The sequence below is a fragment of the Buteo buteo genome, chromosome 19 (genome assembly GCF_964188355.1).
Source record: "Buteo buteo chromosome 19, bButBut1.hap1.1, whole genome shotgun sequence".
Taxonomy (NCBI): Eukaryota; Metazoa; Chordata; class Aves; order Accipitriformes; family Accipitridae; genus Buteo; species Buteo buteo.
In genome coordinates this window covers 3,616,092-3,638,245 of record NC_134189.1, presented here as the reverse complement: position 1 = coordinate 3,638,245, position 22,154 = coordinate 3,616,092, and the positions used below count along the sequence as shown (strand labels likewise).

General features: G+C 52.2%; 1 protein-coding gene across 1 annotated transcript; it reads left to right on the top strand.

Moving 5' to 3' along the window:
- The first annotated feature begins 506 nt into the window (after window positions 1-506).
- On the top strand, window positions 507-21,748 carry TOM1 (target of myb1 membrane trafficking protein). The gene is made up of 15 exons (XM_075051322.1): window positions 507-680; window positions 7,991-8,075; window positions 9,776-9,854; window positions 9,999-10,148; window positions 10,261-10,395; window positions 10,651-10,797; window positions 11,819-11,935; window positions 12,392-12,525; window positions 13,189-13,222; window positions 13,796-13,904; window positions 14,946-15,066; window positions 17,490-17,565; window positions 19,763-19,822; window positions 20,174-20,210; window positions 20,315-21,748. The coding sequence occupies exons 1-15, from the start codon at window positions 629-631 to the stop codon at window positions 20,461-20,463; spliced, it is 1,485 nt and encodes a 494-aa protein (XP_074907423.1). The 5' UTR covers window positions 507-628; the 3' UTR covers window positions 20,464-21,748.
- Window positions 21,749-22,154: the final 406 nt, after the last annotated feature.

Below are 22,154 nucleotides of genomic sequence, written 5' to 3'. Positions count from 1 at the left end.
CTCGGTTTCTCCTCCCTGCCGCCTCGCCTCGGTTCGGGTCGGTGGCGTTCAGGTGAGAACACCCCGCGGGGCTCGAGGTGAGCGTGTTAACATGGGATGTCAAGGCGTGATGGCGATTTGCGCCGGTCATCGACGCGTTCCCCTTTCCGCGGTCCGAGCGTTGGCCGACGGCTCGGTCCGGGACAATGCTGCCGGACACGGTGCCTTACCGACCGGTCCGTACCCCCCTGCGCCAGCACCCTCTGACACGGGGCTACAGAAAACTCAAAACCTCTCGCCCCGGGGTTTTCGGGTATTTGGGCCGAAGGCCGGGTGGTGGGGGTTTTTTTCTCTCCCGAAGCGCACGGCGGTTGAGGAAAACGGGGAAACCTCTCGGTGGCGGTCGGTTCCTGCCAGCCGAGGCCGACGGGGCGGGCAGTGACACCGGCCCTGCCGCCGGCCCCGCCTCAGCACCCCCCCCCCCCCCCCCCCGGCCGGACCGGACCCTGCGCCCCTCCCGGGCGGCGGCCGCTGGCGTCACAACGAAGCCCGGGCGGGGACCCGCCCCGGTCTGGCGCGCGCGCGGGTCACGTGAGCGGCGGCGGCGGCGGCGTCGTCAGCTGATCGCGACGCGGCGGCGGCGGCGGCGATGGACTTTCTGCTGGGGAACCCCTTCAGCTCCCCCGTAGGACAGCGTATCGGTGAGACCCGCGGCCGCGTACCCCCGCGCCTTTGCTCGCCCGCCCGTTCGCCCTCCCCCCCGCGCCCCCGGGGGCGCTCGCCCGCTCGTTCGCCGGACCCCTTCCTCCGGGAAGCGGTGGCTCCCGCCTCCGCGGCGGGACGGAGAGAGCGTCGACCAATGAGAGGAGAGTTCCGCTCTGACTGACGGGCGCTGGCGGCCAATAGCGGGCGCGTAGCCCGAGGCGGCTCCGTCGGCGACCCCACCAGCCAATCCGGGCGCGAGGGGGTCTTGAGGTGGCGAGGCGAAGTTTCCTCAGTTAAAGGGGCCGCGGACGGGTGGTCCGAACCACGCCCTCCGGTTGAGCCGAGGTCCGTGATTGGCTCGGGGCCATTCCCGCCCGCACCTTTTTTGGGGGCTTCGCGGGAGGGGCGGGGTCCTACCGGGGTGGGGGGGGGGGGGGGGGGGGGGGGGCCACAGCGGGAGTTGCTGATTGGCTGGGTTCCAGCTGCAGCGGCCTATCACGTCCTGGGCGGGAAGGGGCCGAGCTCTCCCTGAGGTGACGGGGCGGCGGCGGGCGGCCATCACTGAGCTGGAGGCAGTGGGGGAGGACGTGGGCTTGGGGCTGGCCTGGCCCCGGGGCGTCGCGGCTCACCTAGTCTGATCAGTGCTCCCCACCTGAAGGACGAGCCCCCTGGGCACCCCAGGGGTGGCTGTCTGCCCTGAACTTCCCAGCACGGAGGTCTGGGACAAGCAGGACCTGGCAGGGCCGTGCCCTGGCTGTGCGGAGAGCACCTCCCCTGCACCACAGGCCTTCTCACAGGGCCGAGTACCAGCTCTGGCAACGAAATCAACGTCAGGAGCGTGGCGTCGGCTCTGTGACCTTGCAGGCCTGCAGACACGCAGTCTCTCTTAGTCCCTGTGCTCAGGTCAACTAGATGAACGCAGGAGAAGGACGCAGTCTGAGGAAGTGGAGCAAAGAGATGTTACAATTAGAAAGAACAAGACCAGCTACACTGGTCTCAAAACAGAGATGCAGTTCTTAAAATACTTAGAATAAAGATTCTTTTCTTCGCGTGTTGTATTGTCTAAGTGCCTTCAAGTTGTGCTTGAAGGTTGCTGTTGCCCATTTAAACTCCAGCTCGTTCAACAGCCGTTTGTAAGTTTATTCACTTGCTCAGTCTTGCTTTTTTGTCACTCGTGGAGACCTTTGTTCTTGGCTGCGAACATCTGGTCCCTGATTCTGTAGTTTTGGGTGTGCTTGCATGGGTGGATAGGCTGCTGTGGCTGGGGTGGGAAGGGAGCAAGCAGCTGGTTTAGGTAATGCTTTTATAAGCACCGCTTATTTTAGAGGCTACCCAAAGCACTGTCCGAATGATGTGGGTCGGGGGCACCGCGATGTGCCACTCTCTAGTGTTGGGTGAGATTAGGTGAGAGGCACTACAGCAAGGTGGGGGAAGGATCACCAGGGAAGGTTTTCTGTAACAAAAACCTCTGGATGATCTTTGACGTCCCCCCAGATGCATGTCACAGGTTTCATCACACTTTCCGGGAGAAGCCATCTCCTGCCCTTTCCAGAATGAATGCTCTTTGATTCCCTCAGTGAGTGCATCAGATACATTTCTGTGTTTGGGTAGCGGCAATCTGAAGTTATCTTTAGATGTCACAGATCGCTTCTTGCCCTCCGGATCTTCTGATCAGTATAGTAACCAGATTGTAAATGGGTTCCCTCTGGGCTTTGCTTAGATTAAAGAAGGGAATTTTAAGTAACAAACCAACAGAAAAGAAGAGGGAAAAAATATTTCAAGAGTGCTGTTAAACAGGAGTTTAGAGTCCTTAGTACCAGAGGTGTGACAGTGGAGAGATCTTGATGACTGGGGTTGATTTGGGTTATGGGAGTCCAAAGGGGTGGAGTAATTGCAGCATATGAGAAAGGAACTCACTGTGGAGGACTTAAAAGGGCTGGTGGCTGAAAATATGAATGTTTTCTCCTTTTGAACATTGCCTATCAACATCCTGGGGACATGGATAAATGGTATCTTCCCTGTTTAATTTGAGACGTGAAGATGACTTACCCAAACTTGTTTGGTAGGTCCGTGGCAGCTGCATGTTGAACCCATGAGCCTGATCACCAAACCTGCATAGTGCTGCTGCTTTGGGCTGTCTGCCGAAAGCTAATACTGCATTCTTGTAAATTACTTGGGCAAAGTCATGTATGCCTGATACAGCTTATAAAGTCTAAAATAGCTTTAAATGAAGGCTAAGGAAAAAAAAATCCTCTGTGGCACACTGCAGCGACATTCTCAGATTCCTTCATTAATGTTAATCTAGTAAGTCCCATTTATTTTGCTGACAAGGAATAATCTCAGTGATCCGTCACAGAATGAGTCAGTTGCAGAGGAGTAGGTTTTATAGCTTCTCACTCTCAGTGCTGAGATTTAGTCACAAAAGTTGCCTCTGTCCTGTTTTTGGACCGTGATGTCTCTTCCCAAGTAAGATGAATACAGACTTGTTTGGTTGGTTTTTTGGGTATTTGTTTTTGTTGTGTGTTGTTTGTTTTTTTTAAACGTAGTACTTCTGACCAGTGGGAAAATTTCCAAAGAGTGCTGAAGCATCATAGTTTGGATTCCCCTCTCAAAAGGAAATCCATGGCACCTCCATGTAGGAGCTAAGAGAATCTTCAAAATGGAAAATCTAATTTCAAGGAGGTGCTCTGAGTGAGAGAACGGAGAGGAAACCACCACTGCTCTCTCCTGACCCTGGAATTCTGCAATAACTAGTAATTATAGCAATACTGAAAGGGACAGAGACGGGTTATTTCAGTGAGGGCAGGCAAGGGAGAGAAGTAACGGTGTAGCACAGAGATTAAGAGGGTTTTTTTATGGTTGGGGGTTGGTTTAAGCATGAGAACCAGGAAAAGTTGAGACTGTAAAGAGGAGCAGGTAAGAGAGGCTCATGGGTGAGGAAGAGGGGCAGATACAACAGAATATGCCAGAAAAATCCCCACAGCTATTTGGATCCTACCTTGCAGGTGTCCCTGCACCCCTCTGTGAGCTGGGGCCTTGGGAGCTGGTGGGCAGCAGTCATCAGCTGTTGTCAGTAACGCTCTCCTGTCAGAGCCAGGTGGGTCCCTGCAAGGCAGTGCTTCTCAAAAAGGTGTTGCCTTGTCTTCTGTGCCTGCTCTGTCTGGAGGAGAAGGGGCAAAGGCAGCAGTTGAAGAGTCATTTGATCCCTAAGAGTGTGAGCTGATTCAAAGGAGAGGAGCAGGAGGAGTTCAGAGACCCAAATACCCACAGCACTATGTCAGCACAAGTCTGTGTCCATCGCCATCCTTGAATTGGAGCCGTATCTCTCTTCTCTCTAGAAAGCGCCTTGTCCCCTCCGTCTTTGGGAGGAGCAACACAGCTAAATGGTGGAGTCCTGACTGAGCTGGTGCTGAAGTTTCCTCAAGGGAAGCGAAAGCGTGAGGCTTAGCAAGGAGACTTTGTGCAGGATGCTAATTTGGGCCAGGGGGTTTATGAATTGAAGGGGGGTTGGGAGAAAGGACTGTTGCATTGCTTTCTGCTGAACGTACGCTGTCTCATGCAACAAAATGCTGGTGCCCTCAAACACGTGTTGAAATGGGTGAGAAGGTGCTTGATGCTTTGCTGAGGAATTTAAAGCCAGCAGGACTGAGCACTGTAGGGAAATGCTGGTTAAGGGCTTGACTTGGAGGACGGGCACGCAGTCTCTTGATGAGCTATGGCAGAGCACCTCACGGGCAAAGGGTTTCTGAATGGCACCTGGCTGGTTACGGGTGCTTCAGATCTGTGACGGGGAGCAAAGGGGACAGGAGCCTGCTCAGTATCTTCTGTCCCCACCTCCTGTACGGCCCTGCGCTATTGACTGTACTGCCGGTGTGCTGCTCCAGGGATGGCTGGGTGGGATCGCCAGCCCCACAGTGGGCTTTCCCCTGCCACGAGGGCAGAGACAATAAACTTGAAAAGAAGCGAGGCTGCAAAGTTTACTCATAGCACGAAGCAATGTACAGCTCCACTGTGTCAGTTATGCCAAGCTCTTTCTTATCTGATGATTCCAGATAGCTTTTATAACCTAGTTGCTGTCAGCAGGAGCACATCAAATGCCAGGCAGGAAAAGAGCCAATGCTCTGGTTCAACCCATACCACAGTCCTCAGCAGTTCTGGGTCGATCCGAGCAATTGGTGAGGCAGCAGGCTGGAATCAGACAAACCCCAGTGCTGTCACACCCGGCAAGCCGGACTGGCTGCCAAAACAATGTGGCTTTGAAGCGGCCCCGTGAAGGGCCTCCTGTACGTTCAACAGTCAGTTGGTTTCGCACTTGGAGGGAGACAGCATTCGTACACTCGCCGATAACCTCCGCCGAGGGAATTGTCCGCAGCAGGTCAGGCTCAGCTCATTAGCACGCAGAAGTAGATGCTGCCTGATGAGCCCAGCCAGGCAGAGCGCTGGGTGGGCGGCCGTGCCCTGCCTCCTGTGCTTGCTGTTTTTAGGGACTTGTCACTGTCCCCAGCCATCCCAGGCTCAGATTTCGTGAGGGGCAGACAGCTCATGTGCTAATTACGGCTCGTGAAACGGGGCCAGCCACCCTGATCCTTCATGTGACTAATGAATAGACTTTGTTTCCTTCCCTCCGGCAGGCTTTAGTAAAAGGGTAAAGTTCAGGATTTCGGAGAAAACTCCCAACATCTCTTACTAGGCTTGGACAGTCCCTCAGTGCTTGGAAGGAAGCAAGGAGGATTAAAGGGGCATTAGCTGTCCCAAGGCCAGCTAGGCCAGGCCTTAATCTGTACTGGGTAAATTCAAGTGCTTTGTCCTTGGAAATGCATCATGGTCACGCTCCTGTTTTCCATATGCCCTAATACTGCTCTTCCAGCTTTGTATTTTTTGAACCTATGTTGCATTTATGGTAGGTTTGCTGCTTTCCTGCAGCCCTTCACTGACCAGCGTGTGAACAGGGGTGATGGTAGCAGGATGATCACAGCGTTGTTAACAGCAGAGCGCTGTATGTCACTTCTGAGGAAGCCTCATTTTCCTATAAGTGGCCAGCCAGGTGAAGGAGCACGCACAGTTTGTTTGCATTCCTATCTGAACAGCAAACCTGCTGCTCGACCTTGGCAGGATTGGTGTGTTTGGAGGAGAAGGGGAGTGGGGGGGGAGCAGGTTACAGAGTGCCACCAAACGTAGGGAAGCAAGGGAAGGGTGTTTGCAGAATCAGTTCATGTTTGTGTACAGGGAAAATGAGGATGAGGAGGGTTGGGAAGACTTGAACAGCAAGGACTTGATGGTTAAAGGCAGTTTTCATTTCATTCTTGGTTTCTTCTGTAGCTCAGAGCTTCCCAGCAGGCTCAGCCCTGTTCCTGAGTTGTGATTTTCTTCAGGCATGAGAAGAGTGGATGTGGACTTCCTTTCAGTGTAGTAACCCCATGTGATTGTTTTGTGTGCTTCATTGCCAGAGGTGAAAAACAGCATGGAGAAACTTCTGGCTAGGCTGGGGTTCAAACCAAGGTGTGTCATGAGCAGGGGATGCTGGAGGACAGTGCACCAGACGTGCTCCCCTGTAGCCCACTGCCCTGGATATATTTTCCACTACATCACCCAATGCGATGCTGCCTCCTGTGCCTCACTGAGGAAGCTTAGATCTGCAAGAGACAAGGATTCCTATAAAAAATTAATACTCAAAGTGACAAAAGTTCACCTGAATCAAGGGGCCTTCAGGATATTACAGTAGTAGCCAGACCTTTGGAAAGGTGGAAGAGGATCAAGAACGTTCTGCCACTCTCCTTCCCTTCTTTGTCCTCTTCCATCTGTCTGTGGCCACAATGTAATTAGCGTAATCACAGTGTAATCAATACATTCTGCAGTCAAAAGAAAAGGTGGTGGCTGGGTTGCGATAAGGTGCAGATAGGTAGCTTCACGCTGTGGTGTGTAATCTGTGAGAGGGACACGTGTATAAGAGGCTGCATTGCACAGTGCTGTGAATAGCTCTCTGCCTGACCCCTAAAAACAGAACATCCCAAAACATGATGGATGTGCTTACCCAGGCAGGAGTTAAAAAATCTTCTTTTTCCTGCGTTATGGCCCTATGCCATTACTGCGTGAATGGGCATTTCATTCCCACAGAGGGATCATTAGCTGCTGGGTCAAAAGCAGAAAAGGCAGCTCTGCAGAGGAAGGGCCTCTCCAAAGGGGTAGAGGACCCACAGCAGCAAGGGCCAGCTCCAGATTTTGCAGGCACAGCAGTTTTAAAAATGCAGGCACTTCTCTAAGTACCTTGTTGGGTCTGAGCTCTTCTGAAGAACATTTGGTAGGTGCTAAACCGGTCTGGCTAGTTTTAATTCTCTTGCCGCAGTGCTACGTCAGGCATTTTATGGGATGGGAGAGCTGGGAAGGATGGTTCTTGTCCGCTGCTTGCCATCTGCTGCCTCTCTGCGTTTCCCTATGGTCTGGAAAGTGCCTGGGTCCTGCCTGCCCCACTGGCGGTTCTCTTTCTCCCAGCCGCTGGTGGTGTCCCTGAAGGCATCAGTCGGTCGGCGCGGCTAGGACTAAGACATGGCTGATTATAGGGTGGAGACACTGGTGCTCTCAGTAATAGCTGCTCATTTCCCAAATCTCTGCCTTGAATAACATCAAGGCTGACTGAGGAATTCCTAATTAAAGGGGACACAATCAAAGCTGAAACAATATTGCTTCGACTTCAGTCTGCAGTCCACTTCAGTCCATACTCCCCAGAGGCCAGAAGTTCAGGGGAGAGATGTAAACGTTAAACAAGAAAGAGCCCTGCTTCGGCTGTTTATGTTTGCTTATTTGTTTTTGTAGGGCCCATGTAAAAAGAAGGGGGTTGACTCTTTTGTCTCCTTAATTTGGTGCAAACCAAGAGTGGTGCCACTGACATTAGATCCGTGTCAGTGTGAGCAGACCAAACTCACGGTTTCTAGCCCTGCAGCAACAAAACAAATAAACCCCCTTTTCTCCAGCTGTGGAGCTGAAGTCATGCTGAGCCCCCTTCCTTCGTGTGCAGGACACCAGAGATCGCACGGTTTGTGTTTGTGCGTTGGTAGCATGGGTGGCACGGGCAAAACCGAGCAACCTCGTGTCCCAGCGCGGGCCAGCCATGTGCTTTGCAGTGGTGACACCTAGTGGGGAGCTCTTGGTGGCCTGGACTTTGCAGCTGGATTCTCCTCCTTGCGTTTTGCGGTGGAAGCCAGGGAGAAGGTGGCTGGGCTCTGGGGCATCCTGACAGCTGAACAGCAGCAGCCCATGAGAGTGCCAGAGCTGCCCTTAGCCTTGCCATGTCTTGGTTTCTCTTTTCCAGAGAGAGCTACTGATGGGTCCCTGCGGAGTGAGGACTGGGCTCTCAACATGGAGATCTGCGACATCATTAACGAGACTGAAGAAGGGTAAGGGAGCTGGCAAGGGTACACATCCAGCGGCAGGTTCCATCACACCCTGTAACACTACGTCCCTAGACTGCAGTGGTAGCACTGCACTGGTGGAGGTAATAAGCTAGGCTTCCCAACAGCCCCTTAGATGAGACTCTGCTAGGAGACCTAGAGACACAGCAAAGCTGTCAGAGCATCTGTTAGATGCTTCCCCGTAATCTTTGTGAGCGCTGGGAGACATTCAAACAGGCCTTCAGGGTCCCCAGGGAACCTCGATTCAAGCCAGGCTGCCTCCCATCTCCCAAAGGCATATTTGCAATTCTTCCACTTTGGTTTATTCCTCCTTCATACCCCTCTCGTTCTCTCCCCTGGGAATGTAAAAATCTGCAGGCTGGTGACTGAGGAGAGAGGAGAATTTCAGGCTGCTATTCAGTCCTCTGACTGTGCAAGTCCTGCTGGGGTTCACTTCTCAGGTATTTTCATGTACGGTCACTCAGACATGTGGTGGGGGAGCCCTTGTCTCCCTCTCCCTGCGGGGAGACGTTCAGAAATCTGCCAGACTTGTTAACTCTGGACCTGGGGATTTGACAGTGAATTCAAGGGGGACTGCTCCTTCTCACAGTGGAGATGTCAAGAGCAGCATGTAAAAAAGAAGGTGCTACATGGAATAAAAATTCTAGGTTTCACTCCTGCTGTCCTACCCCACAGTGATGCTGACAGAGGATTAGCAAGCCCAGTTTGCAGCTTCACAGTTGTATGAAAACAAAGTCAAACATCTCTACTCACAGATTTGTCACCACTTCTTTTCCATGCTATCCCCACGGTGCAGGTACATCTGTCTCTGCCCACAGTGCTCAGTCCTGAGCTGTGGCCGCTTGGTGTTTCAGTTCTGGATGCCAGATAACACAGCTGTACCCTCCTGGCACGGCGGGCTCTCCCATTGCCCTGCTAATGCCCATCCACTGCAGCCGTGCTGCCCCACGGGCCAATACACTCCTGCCCTCCTCATTGCCTCAGTTCTCCACCCCACTCTTCTCCAGCACTGCTGCTTTTCCAGTCCGGCTGCACTTCATGTGCTCTGCCAGAGCATGTGGGTTCATTTGTGCCCTCTCACAACACCATGGTGGGCTGAGACCGCAGTACTTCTCCACTCTGAGAATGGTTAAGGAGACGATGCTATGCTGCTGCTCTCTTGCCCACCTGCAATATAGGCAAGATTTTGCCACTGCATCTCCCCTGCTGCTTTTTAGCCTATTTTCCTCCAGGGAAATGTTGTTAAACAGCTTCTCTCTGAGCAACACAAAGATTGCTGCAGCTTGCTCTCTCCTTCCTGTTTCTAACCCATGCCAAGCTTTTTTGTGATCTCCTCCTCTTCAGTCTCTCTGCCATGGGATTTTGCTCTACTCCCAAGTAGTGCATTTCTAGCATTGCTTTTACTCTGGTTTCTGTTGTGTCCTGTACACCTTGAGTTGCTGCAGACATCAGCACAGGGGCCTCCTATTTCATTAACAGCACTCATTAGCAGGACCCCACTCCTCTTGCAGAACCACAGGCAGAAGTTGCTTTACCAGTCATTGCTTCAAGCTGCCCTGAAAACATAGTGGGGAAGGTCACTTGCTGAGTATGAGGCATCCAGAGCCAGTGGCTGTTTTGCTTTGCCTCTCTGTAGGTGGGTCTGAACCTTCTGATGATCTTTCTTCATCTGATTTCTGCTCCAGGCCCAAAGATGCCTTCCGAGCCATTAAGAAGAGAATTGTAGGAAATAAGAACTTCCATGAAGTGATGCTGGCTTTGACGGTGAGTGGTCAGGGCTCTTTCTCAGCTCTGTGATATCCTGCTGTAAAGCTGAGTCCCTGGCTGAAAAAATGCGGGTACCTAAAGCCAACAAGACGAAAACACATGGCAGAGAAGGCTATAGTTAATGCTTCATTGCCTTTGAAGGTCCTGGAAACATGCGTCAAAAACTGTGGCCATCGCTTCCATGTCCTTGTGTCCAGCCAGGACTTTGTAGAAGGTGTCCTGGTGAGAACAATCCTGCCGAAGAACAATCCGCCTGCCATAGTGCATGACAAGGTGCTGACCCTCATCCAGGTGAGCTAAGAAGCGTGAGCATCTGCGCCAGTTCAGAGAGTGTTTGTCTTTAGGCATTTGTACAGAAGACTACGGTAAATGATGATGGGCTTTACTGTCTCCTTCTCCCCAGTCCTGGGCAGATGCCTTCCGCAGCTCACCGGACTTGACAGGTGTCGTTGCTGTCTATGAAGACCTGAGACGGAAGGGTCTGGAGTTCCCCATGACTGATCTGGACATGCTGTCACCCATCCACACACCACAGAGGGTACGGGAGCATTGCTGAAGAGAAGGGTGTTGGGCAGCTGTCATTCTGGAGCTATGACAGGATTTCAGGAACTCTAGCTTGCATTTAGAGGGCTTTAGGGAAGTGAGAAGCTCCAGGACAGCCTCTTTGCTGGAAGAGCTATTGAAAGCAGATGGGGAGTTGTCATCAACATTTCTCTCCTAATGGCACTGCCCTGTCAGCTCTGAGTGTCTAACATCTCCTTCTCTCTGTCACTTTTCCTGCCTCTGTGTGTAGACTGTGTATAGCTCTGACTCCCAATCTGGACAGAACTCACCTGCGGTCAACTGCCCTCAGCAGATAGAGTCCATCCTCCACCCTGTCACCCTGCCCACCGGGAGAGGCACATCCAGCGACGCGCCCATCACACCCACGCCAGAGCAGGTGAGTTGGACATGAGCCCCATGGTGCTGCTGATTCTCCCTGCGTTTGGGGGCTGTTGCACAAACACTGTTCTGGGACTGCTGTCCTGGTCCTTCCCCAGCCTCTGTCCTCAAGGAGCTGTTCCTCCAGAGCATAGTCCCTCGAGAGCTCCCCACAGCTCCATTGTGGTCACAGTGATGAGCTGGGATACCACGAACACAGAGTGGTTTTGTTTTCCGAAGGCAGGGCTGCTTGCAGATAGAGGGAAGATCTCCTGGCTATAGGGAACTGGGGAACTGAGACACACAGGTTTTGAGTGAGGTCTTTGTAGCACAGTAGAGCAAAAGCTTGCTCAGTAGATGCCTCCTTATAATCTTTGTTTATCTTGCCTCGCTGCTGACTTTGTATGAATCAACCCTGTCTGGCTATGTGGTTTCCAAAGGGCGTTCTCACTTGTTTCCCCATCCTCTTTTCTACTTCCTCACCCTGACTTCATATGACACCATGTTCAGCACCAATCCTCCAGCTGTTGGTAGGTTGCATCCCCTTGCAGAACAGAGGCTAGAAGCTGTTCTCAGGAGGCTCTTTAGCAGCTTATAAAACCAGAGGGATAAAGCTTCAACCACACACTTAGCCCAGGCTCACCTTTTGAATGGAAATTCATTTTTTTCCCCCTCTTACACCGCTTTGGAAATGAAATTATTTGAGTGGCTGCCCCACAGGAGCTGCTAGCTGGGGAGAGATATGAATCATAACAGCAGCCTGTGCAGGCTATTAAAAGTCAAGGCTAGGCTAGTGGCCAAAGATCTCAGGTGAGGACCTGGCACCTGTTACCTGCAAATGAACTTGATGGTAAGTAATGGAGCTTCCTTCTGCTGGGAGCTCCCGAGAGCTGAACTGAGTGGTGACAAATGAGCTCCTCAGTGGCAGTTCCCTTTGGCTCTGTGAACACATACACATGCGGTGCGCCGCCATTCAGAGCTACCTCAGCTGTCTGCCCAGTCTTCCCAGGCAGAGCTGTCACATCCCCTCCCTTTCGCAGATCGGGAAGCTGCGCAGTGAGCTGGAAGTGGTGAACGGGAACATGAAGGTCATGTCGGAGATGTTGACGGAGCTGGTGCCGTCCCAGGCTGAGCCTTCCGACCTGGAGCTGCTGCAAGTAAGGAACACGGGTGGGGTGGAGGGCTGGCACACGCAGCTCAATTTAGCAATGACTTGATGGACTGAGGCATGACGCATGCCAGGCGTGGGGAACAATTGCACTGGACAGTTTAGTGTGGGCCTTATCAGGGAGTGATGAGATAAGGGAGACACAGGGAAGGTGGAGTTTCAGTGGCCAAGGGAAGTTGCACTATTGAGGCTGGAATCATCTCACATGGGGACTTGTAGTCCCCAAGGGCCTTTCTGGGTGATGTGTTACACAAGAGTCATACAATTATTGTCTGTAAAGCTCACTCAGTTTACCTCTCACACCAATATCTGTTGCCCACCAACCCTATCAGCAATGATAGACCCCAGTAGCCTCTGGGGTCTGTCTGTCCCAGTCAGACTTCCAAATCTGTGAGTGCGCAGCCTTAGCCTGACCTTCATGGTAACTTCCCCTTGCTGTGAGCAGGAGCTGAATCGGACATGCAGAGCCATGCAGCAGCGTGTGCTGGAGCTGATTCCCCGTGTCCTCCATGAGCAACTCACTGAGGAGCTGCTCCTCATCAATGACAACCTCAACAATGTGTTTCTGCGCCATGAAAGGTACCTCTCTCCTCCTTTCTCTGCCCTGCTCTTCCACAAGAGTTTACTGCCCTTTGAAGGCCTTCTATCCCACCCTTTTGGTCTGCCCGTGAGTATAGTGTTCAAGATGTATCATCCATCTTTGAGAACAAAGCCTGTTCTCAGTTTTTGCTGATTTATTCCTGTCCCTTCAAAACTGCTGTGTAAATTATTGATGGAATATAAAGATGTCCCTCAGCATAATCCAGAAAAAGGAGGAGGGAACTGCATGGAAAGGGCTGGTTTTCTAGCTCTGAGGCAGACGGGGGCAGAAAGGACTTGCACAGGTGGGATCAGCACGCCTTTTTTTTTTCTTCCATTTCATCAAACCCATCTCTTACGCTAGGATGAAGTCTGGAGAATTTAGTCCCTGTGTCTGTAGGGAGAGCTGGGTTTGAACCATTTTGATTAGAAGTAGCTCTGGAGGATCCCAAGAAGCTTCCTCACACCACCTCTCAGGAGACATCAGCTCTGTGGGCCTTGTTGTGGTGTCTTCGGTCTTGAGGGGGAATTGGGCCCTGAGCCATGGTCCCCCTTTCCTAGTACGTAGGAAAGGGAAGCTGTGCCAAACCTTCTAAGAAGTCTCTTGGGCTGTGGGTGAATAAGCACATGCTACTGAAACGCATCCTGTCATCTTTCTTGCAGGTTCGAGCGTCTTCGGACAGGACAGCCTGTTAAGGTAACTCGGAGTAACTGCCCCTCTGTGCAGCTCGGTTTCCATCCTGCAGTGTCCTGCTGAATTGGAGAGAGGTTCAGTCTGCCCCACTTACAAGCTGTAGGCTTTGCTTCCCCAGCCCAGCTGCACCAGGCCATACTGGCGTGCAGGACACTCCAGTTCCCACTGCTAGCCTCTCCCCCGCTGCCAGTGGGAGCCTTCCTCTCACCCAAAGGGCAAAAGCAGACCAGCAGCAGTTACAGTTTTCCAGTATTGAACATTGAGAGGATCAATTCCCATATAAGCCTCCCTTTGTCCTCTGAGCACTGCCCTGTCCGCTGAACCAGCACCTACCCTACTTACTAACATCCAGCAGAGCTGGGAGGCTGGCTACCAAGGCAGATTCTGCCCTGGGACACTATTCCCAGTGAGTTCTCTGGTCACTGTCCCCCTTCTCACAAGGGGAGGGTTCACAACTGGTATCTTTCAATGGTTACAGAAGGGCTTCCCTCTCCAGTGTTAATGAGCTAGGACTGAAGGGTCAGGGTATCTGGGCTTCAGAAACTCTCCACCATCTTCCTTTCTTTTTCTCAAAAGGCACCAAATGAGGCAGAGAACAGCTTGATTGACCTGGGACCCAGTCCTCCTTCTGCAGTGAGACAGCCTGAAGTCACCAACAATCTGTCCTCTCAGCTGGCTGGAATGAGTATATTGCCATGTCGTTTTCCCCTCAGTCCTCCTGTGCTGCTCTGGGAATCCTTTCTCAGCCCTTGAATCGCCTCCCAGAATTATTTAGTGACATTCATAAAGTAACCTAGAGAAATAGGGTGTATCATCAACTAATAAACTCATGAAGAAACTTGTATATGCCCCAAGGCACACAAGCATATGTCTCAGCATCCACATCTCATGTTGTGCAGGAGGTGGACATGACTTAAGAAAGATGTCAGCATTAGGCTGTGGCTAAGGACTGGGCCTTCCAGCAGGATAGGGCAGAAATTTGCTCCCTCTGCAATGCCTAAGCAGCAGTGCAGTTGCCTCTCTTGCTGTGTGGTGTCAGGCTGACCACTGAGGTCTGGGAGAAGAAAAGCAGCTGAGCTGTGCTGCAAAGGCAGCCATGAGCATCTTGGGCTGAGGACCCAGGATTTGACAGGTTGTTTACTCAGAAAGCTTGAGAGGTCCTGAGCGTTCTTCAAGACATACCAACAGCCTACATAGCATTGGCTGAAGCTCTCGCTAGCTGTGAGCACGTTCAGTACAGCTTGGATGCAGCTACAGAAAATTGGCAAGACTGTTTTTACAAACAAGCTGGTTGAGATATTTTTTCAAGTCAGGGTTTTTTCAGATGATGCCTGAGTCATGAAAGTCTGCTCATCTGTCTCAGAGGTGCTTGCCCAGAAGCACAGGTTATCTTCTTCCACAGGTTATGGAGCAGTTCCCTCTGAGTTGTCTTAAATGGTCAGGAACATGTAGCCTTCAGCATCAGTGCAGTAAATTGATGCTACTGCTGCTGCCTGAGACTGAGCTAAAAATATCTGCTGAGCAGGCGAAGAAACTGCTTCTGTTACTTCACCCACAACACTGCACACATGCACAGACTGTGCTGCAGCTGAGGGGCAGCACAGAGGAGTGGGCCTAGAGCAGTTTAGCTTGTTCTGATGCTAGCTTTCCACTTAGCACCCTCCAAGCCCACAGCCTTCCGTTTACTGCCCTGTGTTGCCTGCTCACCCTGCTTTCTCTCCCACAGACCTGGGCTCGAGCAGCGTAAGTGCGGGGCTGCACACCCTTGACACCTCTGGCAAGCTAGAAGAAGAGTTTGACATGTTTGCCCTGACCCGTGGCAGCTCGCTGGCTGAGCAGCGCAGAGAGTGAGTGTAGCAGCCCACTCTGTCCTGTCCTGTCTTCTTGCAAAGGGGGGAGGGCTCAGGGCAGCTGGGGCTGTGACCCCAACCAGCAGCAGTTCCTGGGAGACAGTAGGATGCAATAGAAATGCACTCTTCTGACACACAGTGTTTGTGGGATGATCTCTGTGTTCCCAGTCCTTCTTCCTGCTGCCGTTGTCTCCCCTTCGCAGTGTTCTCCCGGGCATGGGCAGAAGGAAGCGGTCTCTTGCATGTGGGGACTGCGGTGCCACAGGTGCTGGGGAAATGCAGTGTCTGGAGATGAAGGGGTGGAATGGGGCTGGCTGAGTTTTCTTGTCTGCCTCTGAACTCATGTGCCCTGACTGGGGTGATTTAAATTTGGGAATTGCTAAATATCGATGCAGCGTAACGGACAGAGTATTGAACTGGAGTGCAGGAAGTATGCAGTCAGTTGTGGCTTGCAAGGCAGGGCACTGCTCTGTGCCTCAGCTTCCCTGTTGGTAAGCAGGACTGATGTTTCTTCCTCCATAGTGTGCTTGAGATGTCCTGGTGTAAAGCACTAAGAGTTGGGTCTCCATAGTACTGGCTGAACTGAAGAGGCCTCTTCTCTACTGCAAAGAGTGGATTCCTGAATCCATGTTCTGGGAGGAGCCGACAAGGGCTGTGCTGACCAGATCCCTTTGGCTGGAGAGACCGTGGCTGATCTCACGCTGTTTTGCCTGTCAGAGTCATCCACTGTTCTCCCCCGGTTACCAAGCAGTAGAGCTCACAGGCACGTGGCTGCCTCCAGCCCTCAAAGACCTGTGCTCCTGACCTCCATCCACTGGAGTGCCTTGTTCTGCACCTGGGCAGTAGCAAGTGAAGGTCTCTTAAGGTTGTCTGCTTTCATTCCTCTGCCTCAGACTGCGTCTGGTAAAAGTGGTGGGAAAACCCGTGGCCTACACACAACTTCATGTGTTTCGCCCATGGGTTTCCCCACCACTTTTACTGCTGCGTGTACTGCCTGAGGACAGGGGCAGTCCAGACAAAAACAGTGGTGCTGACACCCGAGCCACTGGAATGTGCTCAGTGCTGGAGGCTGGGGGAGATCTGGGCAGGGGTGGAATCGTATCCTCTCCACTGTGGCGCAATCTTTAACAGGCTGCGGCTTGTGATCTCTGCCCAAGTAACGAGACATCTTCTATTTATTCCTCACTGCCCTCCATCTGCCCGCACTTGTGCTCCTGCCAGGTAGCCTCTACTCTCACTGTCTCAGGCTTCACATTTCACTCAGCAGCCTCTGCTCCCAGTGTCTCCTCCGCCTGAACAGACCCATTGCCCTGCTGCTCCTGGACGGGACGTGCTGGCAGGAGACACAGGCAGGGCTGCTGGGCTTTGTTCCTGACCCTCCCATGCTTCATGTCTGTCTCGGCGAAGCAGTGCTTGAAACACCTCAAGCCTTTTCTGCCGTTCTTCCTCATCAGTGGCATGATAGCAGCATTGTATTTCATCCTTGATGCCATTGTCCACAGCGGCCCCTTCACTGATGAGCACTTCTTTGAGAAGTTTGAGCGCCGGTGGCCCAAGCCCCTGGCACCCAACAAAAACAGCTCCACTTGATGGTCTGCTGGATCTGCGGAAAGGGGCCTGGGAGCAGCTGGAGAAGAGGCTTGCGGAGAGTTTCTGGGAGAGGCTTCATTCTCCCAGCAAGGATGGACTGTTTTCCCCACTCTGCATGGATCAAATGGTGACGTGTGGCATTAGCATGTGTGGTAGCAGCCTAAAGGGGACACAAAAATGGGATGAGGGAGATTATGGGTGAGACGTGTGTCTGTGTGTGGAAAGAGGTTGCTGTAATGGTGCATTTGGAGACCTTGAAACAACACTAGGCTCTTCTGATCATCCAGTCTCACCTCCTATGTAGCATAGACCAATGACTCTCTGCCACCATCAGTTCTTGAGTGGTATCGGTTAGAGATGTTTTTGAGCTGTGTTTGTGTCTGTGAAGGTAGGTGAATATGTAGGGGCTTGTTACTCGAATCCTTTCTAAAATAGCTGTAGTCTTCTGGTCAGTCTGTGTTAGTTATCTCTCTTGTGTAGTCAAGCCCAGAGAAGATGAATGTGAAGAAGATGAATTCACCTAGCTCTGTAAGTCTGTGTTTTAGCCTGTTGGATGGTGGTTTTCATATGATGCCTTGTCATCCTCTTGTCATATGCCAGGCCTGTCCTGTGGTGTCCCACAGTGATGTTGCAGTGAGGAGATTAGTCTGTTTTTTGGTGGGCTACATCTTTAATAGGGGTGTTGCACACCTTTTCTAGAAGCTTTTGTGAGCAGAATGATGAGAGGAAAAGTTTTGCAGTCAGAAGCACTGAATATGAGTTTAGGAGTTCCTGCTTTTCACTCTCAGGCATCTCGTCACCCTGTGTTTTATTTAACTTCATGCTTTCAGGGTAAAGTACGAAGATCCCCAAGCCTCCAAAGGACTCGCTGGTGCCCTGGATGCCCGGCAGCAGAACACAGGAACGGTAAGTGGCCACAGAGCTTTCAGTGCATCACCAGCAATGAAAGTATCCTCCTTGCTTACCAATGCAATAAATGTGCTGTCTGTCTGGAAAAAAATCAAGTGCTTAACATGACTGATGATAACTCCCAGTTGCCACCAACCTGCATTTCCTACCTGAGCTATATACCTCATTCTTTAAACCTCAGCAGTGGGGAACTATGGAAAGTCTGGGGTTGACTCAGTCAGTAACAGGATGGCCTCCTTATATCTGCAGGGAAATTTCCACCTGGAAATGTATGTTTTATTCCTCTTCAGCAGGTTTCCAAGTCCAGTTGCCTTCCCTCTGCAATCAGAGAAGTAGGCCACCAGTACTAGTGTGTTCTTTCCCCCACCCTAAACCCACTGCCTCCCCTCTCCCTCACCCTCTGCGATAGCAGCTTTCAGTGCTGACTCTCTCTCGACCAGGGGGAGTCTGGTGCCTCCAGTGATGGAGCCCAACTGACTAAGTGGATGATGCGGCAAGGAATGGTGAGATCGTGGAGCGCCAGCAGGGAGGAAGGAGGCTGGGGCTGCTGAACTAGAGGTGGTGCTGGCACAGCACGTGAGGATGCACAGCAGACATCAGCAGAGACTGCAAATTGAAATGGAGCAACCCTGGTCTGGGCCAGTAGTGAAGACCAGGGTTGGGAAGGAAGCAGGCAGAGTGTCAGTCCTTCCTCAAGTAAACACGTCTGTAGGAAGAAATCCTAGGAGCTCTGAGGCCAGGAGAGCATGTGCCACTCTTTGTGCTAGAGGGCGGCCTGTTTTGGGGTGGGCGTCTGGGGCAGAGGCACTAGCTGGTGGCATCATGAGGAAGGCTGCAGCCATTCATTCCCCCTGCAGCCTCTCCTGCTCAGCATAAGCTGCCCCATTTGGAGGAAAACACATTCCAGCTTTTACTCTGTTCAAGGCCTCCTCCTCTAGCTAAAGTGTTTGAGCCTTCAGGCTGTTGAATTTGGTCTTTTGGCAGCAGGAATTCCTGCAATTCCATCCCCTCAGGCACGCTGAGGCTTTGACACACTCCCAGGTCTGAAGCTTGTTAGCCTGTCTTCCTGAAATAACTACTGCCCAGACTGATGTCTGCTCTAGAAAGTTTCCCCACATGCTGTCCAGTTGGCTTGAATGCACTTCTACCCCAAAGAGTTCCTCTTTGGGTAGACAAAGCCACTTTGCTTTGAAACTTGCCTAATCTCACACATCCTCTTCCATCCCCATTCATCCATCTGCCAGCTGTGGTAACTATCTGAACTTGCTCCCTGGTTTGGGGAAATCTGCCTTTCCTCGGTAAGAAGGGGTTGCTCTTTTTCTTGGTCTTGCTATTTTCCTGAGAGCAAGGGAGCTATACATATTAGGAGACTAATAAATAAGTTCCCATAAATATGCTCTCGCGCTTCTGCTTGTGGATCCTCTAGCAAGGGCTGCTCCTTGCTCAGCTTTTTTCAGGAGCTCGTAAGTGGAGAAGAGGATCTGGGGTTTTGAATCAGGCTTGGTTGCCCTCAAGGTTATCTCTGTCCATTAGGAAGGTGTCTCTTTGCTGCTTAAATTGGCCAGGGACATGAAGTCTTCTGAGCTAGCCTCGTCCCTACTGGAAGCAAAATTTACTTTAATTGTGGAGGACTTCCTCTTTGATGGGTCTGTTTCTATAGTTTGGTGAGATGTCAAATCCTGCTGTGCTCCATGATTCTACCAAGTAATCACTTCTTTCCTTCTTAATGTGGTGCCAGACCTGGCATGTCCGGTATCTTCAGCATTGCAGACTTTGACATCAGACTGCCACTGGTTTGTAGAAGGGAGGAGGTGTGTAGAAAAGCACATCTCTTGTTCTCTGGCTGCCTAGCACAAGCAGCCAATTTCCACCTAGTGAGTCCTCACCAAAACTGAAAGCCTGGTCCAGTCCTAATACCCCAAAGCCAACCACCAAACCCCAGATGCTTTTAATGGCACGTATTCTAGAAACTATACGTGTCTGGGTGCGGACGGGGCAGAGGAAGCAGGTGCGCGGTGGCAATGGTAGCTGGGAGAGCTTTGCGGTGGCACTGGCTGGATTTGGAAGGGCCTGAGCTGACTGAATGGTGGGGTGAGAGAGTTAGCTTTTGGGTTGGGCTTTCCTTTTGCAGAGTGGGTTTCCTGGAACATCCTCTCTTTTCTTGGCCTCATCCTTTTCTTTCCTTCTGCCCCAGGTGCCGGTTCCCCAAGCCAATTTCATGGAAGACATAGAAAAATGGCTCTCCACTGATGTGGTAAGTGAGGGGCTGCTTTCCTGGAGCCAGCAGTCCTGCCAGAGTTGCCTGCAGGGCTGGATTTCAGGCAGTGTACAACAGCACTGGCACTGCTGAATGTGTGGCACAGGCTGCTTGGAGGGAGCAGGGGAGGAAAAGCCAAGGACACAGGGTTTGGGATACCACACCAGTATAATTAGCCTTCTGGGAAGCATAACTAATGAACTGAGGCTCAGGGCCACTCTGACATGTCTGTACTGTGCAAGTGGGGGGAGCACTGTCCTGTTTCCCTCCATGCAGACAAAGAATTACATCTGTGGAGGTGCCTTTGTCTACCTTACTTCTAACTGTGCCCTCCTCCTCCTTCCCTAGGGAGAGTCAGAGGATGCCAAAGGTGTCACCAGCGAAGGTAAGACTTGCCAGCCAATCCCTTTCTCCAGCCATTCCTGGCAGCAGCTTGGGTCTTCCACAAACCTCCCTCCTTGCTAATGTTCTGCTCTTCTCTTTCTCCAGAGTTTGACAAGTTTCTGGAAGAGCGAGCAAAAGTTGCGGACCGGCTACCCACTTTGTCCAGCTCCTCAGCAGGGACGTCCGTCTCCCCTCCTGCTGCCAGCCGTCATCGGAAGCAAGCAAAGGAAGATGATGCTATGTTTGCCTTGTGAATGCTATGGACTGGTGTGCTGTGGAGCAGGAGGCTGTTGTGTGCTGTTTTGCTTGCCTCCGACCAGGGGCCAGCAGGGGAAGGACTCTGTCCCCTTCCTCCACTCTCTTCCTGTTTTCCCTTTGAGTTGTTTTTATTTTTAAGCTGCTTTCAGATTTCAGATAATCTTTGTTGTGGTTAGGGATGTCACACAATAGACTTGTGAAGGGGGTTTTCAAAGCTGCTAGAGAACGCGGGAGTTCAGTGGGGTGGGGTTTTTTGGTACAGTGTGGGCAAAGTGGAAGAAGCTCCCCATCCTCCTCTCCAGTGAGGTAGTTAGAGATCTTGCCCGAGAAACAGGAGAGGCTGCACTCTGCTGCTGAAATCATTCCAGCCTGCCTCTTTCCTCGCCCCATCCCTAGAATGGATTTCCAGCCCTCTGCCTGCCACTGCTAGACTGGAAAGCATGGGGGTGGCGAAGCATTACAGTGGCAGAGGAGGAACACTAATGGTAGAGGGGCCCTGTTGCTCTAGTCTCTCTTGCACAAGTGCTTGTGGTATGCAACACCTTCCCACTCACAACCCCTTCTCTTCCTCTTCCTTTCCTCCCCCTCCCTATCAGTTTATCAAGAATCCTACCCACAGCCCAAATGTTTCCGTTGCGTGACAGCCAGTTACCGACGGCCTCGGCGGTGCGCAGGGCTTGAGCTGCGAGCGGTACCCCAGGCTGAACGGGCTGTCTGCTATGGGGTAGGACGTGCCTTCAGCAAACTTTGCAGTTAATTTAATTCTCCCGTTATTATACTTTTCTCCCCTCTTTCCCCGATGCGATCCCACCTCCCTCTCTCACTTCCACTGATGCCTTCCACCACATCGTGCCGCAGTGTGGGGAGTCTTTCTGAGCCTCTGCTCAGGCAAACGCTATAAGCTCCCTCAGGGTAGCTGTGTGTGCTGAGGCCGAAGAGCTGTGTTCCCTAAAGCAGGAGGCCCTTGCATTGACACTGTTATACTGGCAAGAACACGCTGTTGCTTGGGTAGCTGGTTCAGCTGGTGAGCACAGGGGTGAAGCGAGACATCGGTCATCTCATGCCAGCAAAAGCAGCCCTGCAGCAGCCAGCGGCTCCTGTGCACGTGGGGAGAAAAACCCTTCCGAGCAAACCGCACACGCTGCCCGATTGTAAAAGGCAGCCAGGGAGGGGGGTGCCAAGCCTGGGGCTCCTGCTGGTGGGATTTCCTGTTGAGTGTGGGAGAGTTGCCTTTTTTTTTAATTGCACATTAAAGGAGCGAAGTCTTGAGCCTTCCTTGAAGACAGGCGTGCGTTCTCAGCGCCGGCGTGGGGAGGGGAGGACCCTGGGGGGGGTGAGAGAAGAGGGGTGCAACCGTGCAGCCACATTTGGTCTCCACGAAAAGGCAAGGGCACTGTGGTGCTGAGACGAGGCGCAGCGTGGCGGCCGAGGGTGCTGCGAGCCAAGGCAGGTGCTCGCTGCTTTTTAGCACGGTGTCCCGGGGAGGTGACTACAGCCCATCTCAAAATAGCAAAAGGGCGAGCTGCCGCCTCTCCCTTCCCTCTCTGCCTCGTGACCAGATCCGAATATTCACCTCGCAGCCCACAAATCACTTTAAGACACTCAAGAAATACAGTTGCTGTGAAAGGGCTCTCTGGTATCCGCAGGGCGTCCTCAGTTGTTCCCATGCCATCCCCTGGTGTCCAGC